At 44.0% G+C, this 12,035-nt stretch overlaps 1 protein-coding gene across 2 annotated transcripts in view; it reads right to left on the minus strand.

Annotated features, from left to right (window-relative positions):
• NELL1 (neural EGFL like 1) overlaps nucleotides 1-12,035 on the minus strand; it is a 1,046,888-nt gene that overhangs the window by 951,263 nt on the left and 83,590 nt on the right. For both annotated transcript variants that reach the window (XM_073604029.1, XM_073604030.1), the window contains exon 2: nucleotides 6,521-6,649. In XM_073604029.1, coding sequence (XP_073460130.1) covers nucleotides 6,521-6,649 — 129 coding nt within the window. The remainder of the gene's footprint in view (nucleotides 1-6,520; nucleotides 6,650-12,035) is intronic.

Raw genomic sequence — 12,035 nt, forward strand, 5'->3', positions numbered from 1 at the left:
TTTATGTTATGGAGAACCTCTTTGTCTGTAATATTAATTTCACTAAAAATCATCGGAATCAAAATTAATAGTGAGTATAAAAAATTATAATAATAAATAATAATATACTGTATGTTAATGTCCCAAACCTAACTGCAAAATTGCAATCACCAGACACAGTCCAGAAATGCTATTGATATTAGTAGTAGTAGTAATATTATTTAAAATGAATATTAATAATAATAATACTTAATTAAAAATATCTGTTACTGTCCTAAACTCATCTACAAAATTGCAATCACCAAACACAGTCTACCATTGGTATAATTATTAATATTAAGAATATTGTCATTAACAGTAGTAGTAAGTAATACTATTTAAAATTAATAATAATTATAAAAAAAATATAATAACAAATAATAATATACTGTATGTTACTGTCCCAAACTTAACTGCAAAAATGCAATCACCAAACACATTCCACAAATGTTACCATTTCCTGTCTGTAACACTGCAAATGGCATTTTTTGTCCTAAACTTAACTGCAAAATTGCAATCGCCAGACACAGTCCACAAATGCTATCAATATTAGTAGTAGTAGTAATATTATTTAAAATGAATATTAATAATACAATAATAATAATACATAATTAAAAATATCTGTTACTGTCCTAAACTCAACTACAAAATCGCAATCACCAAACAAATTCTACCATTGTTATATTCATTACTATTAAGAATATTATCATTAACAGTAGAAGTATTATTTAAAATGAATAATAATTATAAAAATTATAATTAATAATATACTGTATGTTACTGTCCCAAACTGCAAAATTGCCATCACCAAAACACATCCCACAAATTTTACCATCTCCTGTCTGTAACACTGCAAATGGCATTTTTTCAAAAATAATCAGCAAATTCCCAAATCATAATACCAAAAAAGGACACAAAACATGGATAATACAACAAGCAAATAACACAACACATGGATAACACAACATGCGAATAACACAACACATGGATAACACAACATGCGAATAACACAACACATGGATAACACAACATGTGAATAACACAACACATGGATAACAGAACACATGGATAACACAACACATGGATAACACAACACATGGATAACACAACACATGGATAACACAACACATGGATAGCACAACACATGGATAACACAACATGCGAATAACATAACACATGAATAACACAACACATGGATAACAGAACACGCGAATAACACAACACATGGATAACAGAACACGCGAATAACAGGAAACGCGAATAACACAACACATGGATAACACAACACATGGGTAACACATCAAACACATTCACATAGTCTTTGAAGCTATTATTAAACATAAAACCTGTTGGCCATCCCAGTATTCGCTTTCATGGTCAAACTCATGCTGGAAATCTGACAGTTGCAATCAGTCGAATTGTCAGACAAAGTTTGTAACGCTTCCTTGCCACAGATTCTTCATATAAAATTTAGAGCACAACACCGCATACATTTGTTCGTCTGATCTTGGCTGCGGGCAAGCTGAATCACATTCTGGTTTCTTATAGCTCTCGGGGACTCCAGATGTGAGATCTTCTCACCAAAATTCTCAACTCCAAGAATGTTAAAATAAGTCAGGCAGATGATATGGGGCCCGAGGGAGAAGAAGTGGGAACCCAACATTCTAGATCAGCAACCCCCACCACCTGCCCCAATCCTTTCTGGGAACACTCCATGTTGATTTAAATAACACCCCCTATACAGCATTGAATAATTCTTTAATAAAGCAAATCTCGACTTTTCATAAAGAGATAACACATCTAAAGTCAGAGCTATTTTTTGGCTGCTCGTGTCCTATTGCGGAGATTTGCCTTCCCTTCCCGGAGATACAACAGGGGGTAAGAGGCAATCTCTCCAAAGTGAGGAGAGGAACCTCTTGGACAGTTGTCACTTGACCAGGTGTCCTCTTTAATAGATTTCTCCTCTATTCCTGTTCTGGTGACAGCTGTAAAATGTTGGATTGCCATCACTTTTAGTCCCATAGACAATGGTCCCCAAACAGAGGGCATGAATCTACGCAATGTAGACACAGACAGCACTTAGTAGAGGAAAATGGAGCACCAATTCGGATTCTAATTTGTTGTTGCATTTGATAAATAGCCAACATATATCAGGGGTTTCAAGGGGCACCCTTCATCAGGGCCTGAAAATGCTAAAAAAAAGGGGGGGGGAATCAAATATGGGCATTTAGCGATAAGATCTTGAGGAGAAGTTTCAGTTAGTTTTGAAAAACATCTGCTCCCAATGTTCAGTTTAGCAGCAATAAAAAACCCAACAGATGTTTTCATCCTACCCCACTCCAATCTTATGCAGCACCCTCTTAGATTAGGTTGCTAGAGAGGCGCAGGTTTATTTACTCTTTCTGGCTCCCCTGTAAACATTGGAGCAGTGTGTGATTACTTTTGGCTGCTCTGGGTCTCACAGGCTGCAGGATCAACTACTTCTCCCTGCCTTCTAGTAGGTTCTAGAATGTAGTGGGCTGGAAGAGGCAGACCCTAGTCCTGAATATTTATGCAGTCTCAGCCTCTCCCTGGAGGGATGGTGCTCAGTAGGTGGCTGAGAAGGAGATAAATAGTCTGAGGCCTGGAGCAGCAGGGTTCTTGTCCTAGATGAGGAGATCCCAGCCTGAAAAGCTGCTGCCCTTCTGGGCAGGTTAGCTTAAACCTGCCAAAAAGCTCACAAGAAGCTGGGGGGGGCCTGTCACAGAGAATTCACCAAAGTTTCAGCTCAGTGGAAGCTGGGGGGGGGGGGGGGGGGCTATTGCAGAGATTAATTCGAGGTCCCAGCTCAGGAGGAGCAGGGGGGCCTATTTTTCTTGGAAGAAGTTTTTGAGCCAAGTCAAGGGGGTGCACTGAGGATCCGGCCTGAATGGTACAGTGTTTAGCCAGTTTTGGACAGGAGGTATCCAAGTATCTGGAAACACAGTGAGTGGAGGCCTGGAAGTGGGATCCTAGTGATTGTCCGCTGTTTAACCCCTTGTGCTACTGTATTTGTGCTTAGTACTTGCCCTGCTGGGAGTCCCGGAAGTGCTTTTGTCTCTAGTCTCTGCCAAGAGGGGGGGATGCCCCTGAAGAAATTAGACAGAATAGAGAGACTCCTGCAAATACTTTTTGCACTAAATTCTGGAGTATCCCAAAGTTTCCCTGTACCCTTTCCAAGCTTATCCAGCAATAAAGCCTAAAAAGACATCCACTGCCTGGTTATTGTGGGAGAGACTGTTCAAGTGTTGTTTGCCTAGCTGCCTGGGGACCCGGACGAGAAGAGAACCTGGGACCTGCAAGTGGCCTTGCGCGACACAGAAAAAATATGCCTTAGATTTACTTCCAAACCAATAGGTAAGAGGTTTGGCCATTGTAGTTGGTCCTTTTAAACTTATCTTCTCTCCTTTTACTCCTTCTTCCTCATTAATGCATAGGTGGGTAAGGTGGCTTTTCTCCTTTCAACTTTGCCTTCTTTTACCTGAACAACTGCAGTTTTATAATGAGAAAAGCTGCCACACCATCAACCCTGTAGGTGGAGATGAGTTTGGATTCAGCTTTTCTTGATCCAAACCCAGAAGTAACCTGTCAGTGGGGGATTTCCCATCCTGAAGCTGGAAATACACAAAGGGGTGGGGATGCTCATAAGATCATAAGGCCATATTAGTTCAATGACATTGACCAATAGGCCCATGTGGCCATAGTAGGTTTCACCTGAACAACTGCAGCATTGTAATGAGAAAAGCTGCCAGACCAGCATCCCTGTAGGTAGGAATGAGCTTGGGTTTGACTTTGGTTTGATCCAAACCCAGAAGGAAGTTGCCAGTAGGGGATTCCCCACCAGACAGCTGCAGATACACAGGGGTGGGGATGCTCATGATATTATTGAACTTATATGGACAATAAGGTCATAGTACGTCAATAACATTGACCAATATGGCCATGTGGCCAAAATAGGTCTCTGATGTCCTCCCTTCTCCCATCACCAAGGCATCACCACCCCTTTGTGTATGTGCAGCTGTGGGGGGGTGAGGAATCCCCTACCTGCAGCTTACTGACCTAGCACTGACAGCTTCCCTCAGGGTTTGCACTAAACCCAAGCTGAACTCAAGCTCATCCCTACCTATGGGGGTGCTGGTGTGGCAGCTTTTCTCATTTGAAACACTGAGATTGTTCAGGTGAAAGAAGGTAAAGCTGAAAGGAGAGAAGCCATTCTACCCACCTATCCATTAAATAAGGGGAATAAGAGAAGGTGAATCCAAAAGGGCCAAATACAATAACCAGAAAGGGAGGACCCCAGAGATTGCTATGGGACTCATTTGTAGCTAAATGGTGATGTCCCCCTCCCAAATGAATCCTCCATATAGAACACACAAAAATCCAGGAGCCCTGCTTCTGAAGAACGACACATTTCCAGCAAAGAGACAGGATTGAATGCCTGGAACCTTGCTATTGGAAATTATGGCTTTTGGGTAACTCAACTAACTAAAATATCATTTTTTAGCAAACTGGACATACAAACTTATCATGTGATATGAAGGTGCTGCACATCGGCAGCTCAGTGTGTAACACTAAACACTATGAGAAGCAGCCTCAGCCTCGGCTCCTCCGAAGACCATGCACCCTTGCTTGTTACGCCCCACCACCGGGGCTTTTTTCATATTCTATGACCCAGGGTGGGGTGAAATGTGTCAGGGGGATTGGCCTTAGGAGGAGCTGAGGCTGAGGCTATCTCAGTTATTACACACTGAGTTGCCAGTATGCGGAACCTTAATATTGCATAGTTAGCATGCATTTTGGATGAGGATTTCAGACGTCAGCACCCTTTCCAGTAGTGGATCAGCAGGGTGGCAATATCCAGCACGCTGCTTCTGCTTCAAGATAATATAACGGGGTGCAGTAAATACAAAGCTACCATGCGATATAAGGGCCCTGCACACTGGCACCACAGTGTCTAACAACTATGAGAAGCGACCTCTGCTCCTCATAAGACCACTGCCCCCTTATGCGTTGCGCCCCACCACCGGGGCTTTATCATAGGCTATGCCCCAGGGCGGGGCAAAACTTGTCACAGGGGGTTGGTCTAAGGAGGGGCCAAGGCTGGGGCTGCTCCTCATAGTTATTACACACTAAGTTGGCAGTGTGCGAAACCTTCATGTAGAATAGTTAGCATGCCTTTTCGATTTCAGACGCCAATACCCATTCAAGTAGTGGATCACTGGAGTGGCAATATCCAGCACAGAGCGCTGCTTCAAGATATTATAACGGGGTGCAGTAAATACAAAGTTACCATGCGATATGAAGGCACTGCACACTGGCAGCTCAGAGTGTAATAACTATGAGAAGCGGCCTCAGCTTCCACTCCTCCTAAGATCATGCCCCCCCTTATGTGTTGCGCCCCACCACAGGACTTAGTCATAATGTGTCACAGAGGGTTGGCCTTAGGAGGAGCAAAGGCTCAAAGTTATTATACAATGCGTTGCAAGTGTGCGGAACCTTCATATTGAATAATTTGCATGCCTTTTGGATGAGGATTTCAGACACCAGCACCCTTTCCAGTAGTGAATCACCGGAGTGGCAATATGCGGCACTTAGAGCGCTGCTTCAAGATATTATAACGGGGTACAGTGAATACAAAGTTACCACGCGATATAAAGGCGCTGCATACTGGAAGCTCAGTGTGTAAAAACTATGAGAAGCGGCCTCAGCCTCCACTCCTCCTTAGAACATGCCCCCCCTTACGTGTTGCGCCCCGCCACAGGACTTAGTCATAATGTGTCAGAGGGGTTAGTCTTAGGAGGAGCCAAGGCTGAGGCCGCTTCTCATAGTTATTAGACACTGAGTTGCCAGTGTGCAAAACCTTCATATTGCATAGTTAGCATGCCTTTTGGATGAGGATTTCAGATGCCAGCACCCTTTCAAGTAGTGGATCACTAGATATCCAGCACTTAGATCAAGATATTACAACGGGGTGCAGTGATTACAAAGTTACCATGCGATATGAAGGCACTACACACTGGCAGCTCAGAGTGTAATAAATATGAGAAGCGGCCTCAGCCTCCACTCCTCCTAAGCCTGTGCCCTCTCCCTTACGCGTTGCGCCCTGCCACCAGGGCTATTATAACGGAGTGCATTGAATACAAAGTTATTAGCTGTTCACAGGTGTACAGCCACCAGAGAGTCAACAGGCTTTCCAAAAAAGGGGGGGTCCTTTTCCCCCTGAAACATGGCGGCTTCATCTGATATTCTTAACCAAGTAACATTTTTAACCAATCCCAAGCAAGATGGATGTTGTTTTTTTTTTTTTTACTAGGCACTCTTAACCACAAACCCAAAAGTTGCACCGCGGGCAGCAAAATGTACGCAGCATCTGCAATGAACCATCAGCAATTTGCAGCCTGTATTGATATTAACAGCCGCGTTCTTTGTTTGCACAACAAACAGAACATGAATGAAATGTTTCTCTCCAATAACAAACACTTACCGTGAAATAAGAAGGCTTTGCTGCCATTGTGAGCGCCAAACACTTGTGTGACACCGCGTGTGCTGTTGTCAAGTAGCAGCTCTGAAATAATGTCAATTTGCAGATCTGGGTCTGTTCCAAGTCCAATCACTGCAACGGCAAAAAACGGGAAATACAGTTTAGAACCAAAAAAAAAGTTCAGATCTGGGAATTTTTTATTTTTCTCAAAAAAAAAACCTGCCATGCTCATTTGTTTAGCAACCTGAGCTCAAAGCGGTATTAAACCCAAAGCCGAGAGTGTCATATATTACAGCTTACTTATCTACTAATCATTTTTCCAGGCAGTGGCAGCTGGTGGTACATTTTTTTTGGTTGGGCAGCAAACAGTACACCCACAGCCACCCCCCCTGGTCGGTCGGGTAATCCCCCCTGGGTCATCAGGAGCACCGGAATACTTACCCCACCAGCTGGCGGCATCCCCTTCCAGTGCTCTCCTCCACGGGCATCACGGGTAGCTTCCCCTTCCCGTGCTCTCCTCCACGTGGCAGCTTCCGTCTCCTCCCTCCTCCTTGGTGCCCAATCGGAAGGCTTCTCCTTTTGGCCAATCGGGAAACGGATCTCAGACCTGCTTCCCGATTGACCGGGAGGAGAATCAGTGTGAAAATAGTGAATAGTCATTCGCTAATGTCACACAACTGGGTTGGGCTCGGAGCACAGTGCTCTGCGCCCTGAGCTCACCCTTTCTTGAAGCCTATCAGAGCCTCTGGCTCTAATCACATGCTTAAAAAAAAAAAAAAAAATCCCCCCCCCACTGGAATCCATGCATCTGGCGCCCTGCATGTAGATCAGGGGACTGGACGCATGGATGGGGGGTGGCCGCCTGTGCGCCCCTAATCGACGGGCCGCCACTGATTCCAGGTATAGATATTTTTACATAGTTGCATTGTTTCAGCTTGGAGCAAGGTAACAATGTGTATACCATCCCTGTGGGATCCCTCTGCAAGCTGGAAATCACTGTATAATACCGCTACTACACCGCTACACTGTACTGCTACTACACCGCTACTACAGTGATCTCCACTGGCTTCCGGGTCCTGTGCTGAGCGGCTGGCCTGCTGAATTCTGAATAGAGGAGGTCGGACACTCAGCACAGGCGCCATTCAGAGATCGCTTTGCATTTTCCCAATGAATCCAAAGTATTCTCTGATTGGATTAGGCAGAGATTGTAGACATCACCACCTGCCTCTCCACCTCGTCCAATTAAAAAATACTTTACTTTGACCGCGCCTGCACAATATGCGCTGCTGCACCCCCCCCCCACAGGTGTACAGGTGACTATTTCATGCTCCCAACTTGGTGGGAACAGTTTGGGGATGACCAGTGCACATAGCAAGGTCCATAGAGACATGGATGAGTGAGTTTGGGGTGGAGGAACTTGACTTGAGTCTGACCTCAACCCAACAGAACACCTTTGGGATGAATTAGAGCGGAGACTGCGAGCCAGGCCTTCTCGTCCAACATCAGTGCCCGACCTCACAAATGCGCTTCTGAAAGAATGGTCAAACACTCCCATAGATAGACTCCTAAACCCAGGGCTGGTGTTAGACTATTTTTCACCCTACGCAAGACCAGCTAACCCCCCCCCCAAAAAAAAATCAAACTTCAAAATGTTTAGAAACAGCAACAAATGTAAAAACAACAAAACATGAAACTGCTAATTTTTTTTTAACTTGCAAAAATAAGTGCCATAAAATGACAAAGAGACAGCCCAATCCAGCAAAAGGACATCCCAATCCAGCAAAGGGACATCCCTATTTAGCAAAAAGACATGCCTATTCAGAAAAGAGACAGTCCAATCCAGGAAAGAGACAGTCCAATCCAGGAAAGAGACAGCCCAATCCAGCAGACAGCCCAATCCAGCAAAGAGACATCCCCAAATAACAAAGAGAAAGCAAAATCCAGCAAAGAGACAGCCAAATTCAGCAGACAGCCCAATCCAGCAAAGAGACATCTCCAAATAACAAAGAGAAACCAAATTCGAGCAAAGAGACAGCCAAATCCAGCAAAGAGACATCCCCAAATAGCAAAGAGAAAGCAAAATCCAGCAAAGAGACAGCCCAATCCAGCAGACAGCCCAATCCAGCAAAGAGACATCCCCAAATAACAGAGAAAGCAAAATCCAGCAAAGAGACAGCCAAATCCAGCAGACAGCCCAATCCAGCAAAGAGACATCCCCAAATAACAAAGAGAAACCAAATTCGAGCAAAGAGACAGCCAAATCCAGCAGACAGCCCAATCCAGCAAAGAGACATCCCCAAATAACAAAGAGAAAGCAAAATCCAGCAAAGAGACAGCCCAATCCAGCAAAGAGACATCCCCAAATAACAAAGAGACAGCCAAATCCAGCAGCCCCTGCGGGACAGCTGAGCCCTGGCCGTGGCTGTGCCCTAGGTGGCAGTGTGCCCTAGGCGACTGCCTAGTTTGCCTAGTGATAGCACCGGCCCTGCCTAAACCTTGTGGACAGCCTTCCCGGAAGAGTTGAAGCTATTATAGCTGCAAAGGGTGGGCCAACTCAATATTGAACCCTACGGACTAATGCCCCGTACACACGGTCGGACATTGATCGGACATTCCGACAACAAAATCCTAGAATTTTTTCCGACGGATGTTGGCTCAAACTTGTCTTGCATACACACGGTCACACAAAGTTGTCGGAAAATCCGATCATTCTGAACGCGGTGACGTAAAACACGTACGTCGGGACTATAAATGGGGCAGCCAATAATAGCTTTCATCTCTTTATTTATTCTGAGCATGCGTGGCACTTTGTGCGTCGGATTTGTGTACACACGATCGGAATTTCCGACAACGGATTTTGTTGTCGGAAAATTTTATAGCCTGCTCTCAAACTTTGTGTGTCGGAAAATCCGATGGAAAAAGTCCGATGGAGCCCACACACGGTCGGAATTTCCGACAACACGCTCCGATCGCACATTTTCCGTCGGAAAATCCGACCGTGTGTAAGGGGCATAAGACTGGGATGCCATTAAAGTTCATGTGCTTGTAAAGGCAGGCGTCCCAATACTTTTGGTAATATAGTGTATATGTGAGAACTGTCAGAACTGGCCGAGGGGGGTTGAAGTGGATAAAAAAAAAATCAATGAAAAAAATATATAAATTATTTGAAAAAACTAAAATTTAAATAAAGAAAAAAACTTAAAAAAAAAAAAGTCCACACATTGGGGTGAGAGTTGGGGTTCAGATCTGCGAATCAGAGGCAGGCACAAGGCAGATGTCTTCGGCACTTAGCCGCTCTTAATTACGTGGAGTTGACGGTCTAATTAGGCCCACCTGCCGTCATTACCATGAACGTGATGCCGAGTAAGGTCTGAGAAGGTGATACATCATCAATGGTGGAGAGATCACCTTCCAACCTATAATGACTTCCATCCATCTCAGGATGAACCCCCAGACAACGCCGTCCAGTTGGATTTCATTTTTTTTCCCTCTACACATCCTGGTTATCACCCCATCACTCCACCGCCATTAAAAAGAATTTCGTTAATCACCTTTTAGCCAAATTGAATTCAATTCTCTCATTTCCCTTCCATTGAATGTAGCAGGCTTTGCCATTTTATCGGGAGACCCAACAGACGTCACGGCTAACGCCGGCGAAGATGTCAGCTGGCACTTAGCACATACAGCTTATAATTGGCCTTTTCACCGAATTAATTTGGTATTTAGCGATGAGTCCTTTCATAAACACACAGTCCGCACATTGCGGAGAATGTATTCAATTCACACGCTTTGGGCCAAAAATAGACCGTTATTGTGATTGTTCTAGAAAAAAAAAGATTTTTTAGAGCTTTAACCACTTGCCGACTGCTGCGCACCGATATACACCGGCACAATGGCAGCGGTGGGCAAATGGGCGTACCTGTACGTCCCCTTTCAATTGGCGGGGCTAGCGGGCGCACATGCCCTGCGTATGCCGCGACCCTGCCTGCGGGACCCGCGGACTCGATGTCCGCCGGTCTCCCGGCGATCGTGTCACGGAGCCGCAGAACGGGGAGATGCCTATGTAAACAAGGAACTTCCCCGTTCTTCCTTGTGTCATGACAGAGATCACCGCTCCCTGTCATCAGGAGCAGTGATCGCTGTCATGTCAGTGGTAGCCCATCCCCCCCCACAGTTAGAATCACTCCCTAGGACACACTTAACCCCTTGATCACCCCCTAGTGTTTAACCCCTTCCCTGCCAGTGTCATTTACACAGTAATCAGTGCATTTTTATAGCCCTGATCGCTGTATAAATGACAATGGTCCCAAAATAGTGTCAAAAGTGTGTCCACCATAATGTCGCAGTCACCATAAAAATCGCAGATCGCCGCCATTACTAATAAAAAAAAATTAATAATAAAAATGACATAAAACTATCCCCTATTTTGTAGACACTATAATTTTTGCGCAAACCAATTAATATACACTTATTGCGATTTTTTTTACCGAAAATATGTAGAAGAATACATATCGGTCTAAACTGAGGAAAATAATATTTTTTTTATATATTTTTGGGGGATATTTATTATAGCAAAAAGTAAAAAATTTAGCTTTTTTTAAAAAATTCTCGCTTTTTTTTGTTTATAGTGCAAAAAATAAAAACCGCAGAAGTGATCAAATACCACCAAAAGAAAGCTCTATTTGTACAAAAAACAGGACGTCAATTTTGTTTGGGTGCAGCGTCGCACAACCGCGCAATTGTCAGTTAAAGCGACGCAGTGCCGAATCGCAAAAAGTGCTCTGGTCAGGGAGGAGTGTAAAATCTTCCGGGGCTGAAGCGGTTAATCCTTACGCTTAACTTGCAACCGGCTAAATAATGCTGATGAAAAAAAAAAAAAAACACATATATGAGGGCTGCTTTACCTACCGAGGCTTTTTATATTTCTGTGCATCCAGTCTTCAGGTTTGCACAGCTCTGACACACAGCACAGTCCTGTCTGGACCCGATTTTTTTTTTAATATAAAGCGGAAGTAAACCCATCCATAAAACAGTTTCATTTCCAGCACGTGCGGGAAACGTAACACTCCCATTGGCTGGTGTTCTCAACCAAACTGTCAAACCATCCAATGGCTGGTGTCATAACTGATCACATGTGCAGCATCATGGCGGTTGTAGGTCAAACAGAGGAAAAGATGGCAGCTTCCTTGGCTGAAAACGATAGGGGGAGGGATTTACTTACATTTTAACATAGCTCCCAACTGTCCCTGATTTCGAGTGACTGTCCCTGATTTGGAGCAATGTCCCCTCTGTCCCTCATTCCTCCTCATTTGTCCCTCATTTTGGTCTGATCTATATGATTGTATATAAAATGCACTTTTTATCTTTCAAAAAGTGTTTCCCAGTAATAAATCTTTCATCCAAATTCTAAATTGCTACATTTGTAAATTTTAAAAGCCAATATAAAGGAATAGTAGTGGTAAAAAAAAGCATTTGTGGATTTGATTAACCTTTTTTTTGTGGTTAATTCTCCTTTAAG

The sequence above is a fragment of the Aquarana catesbeiana genome, linkage group LG11 (genome assembly GCF_042186555.1).
Source record: "Aquarana catesbeiana isolate 2022-GZ linkage group LG11, ASM4218655v1, whole genome shotgun sequence".
Lineage (NCBI taxonomy): Eukaryota > Metazoa > Chordata > Amphibia > Anura > Ranidae > Aquarana > Aquarana catesbeiana.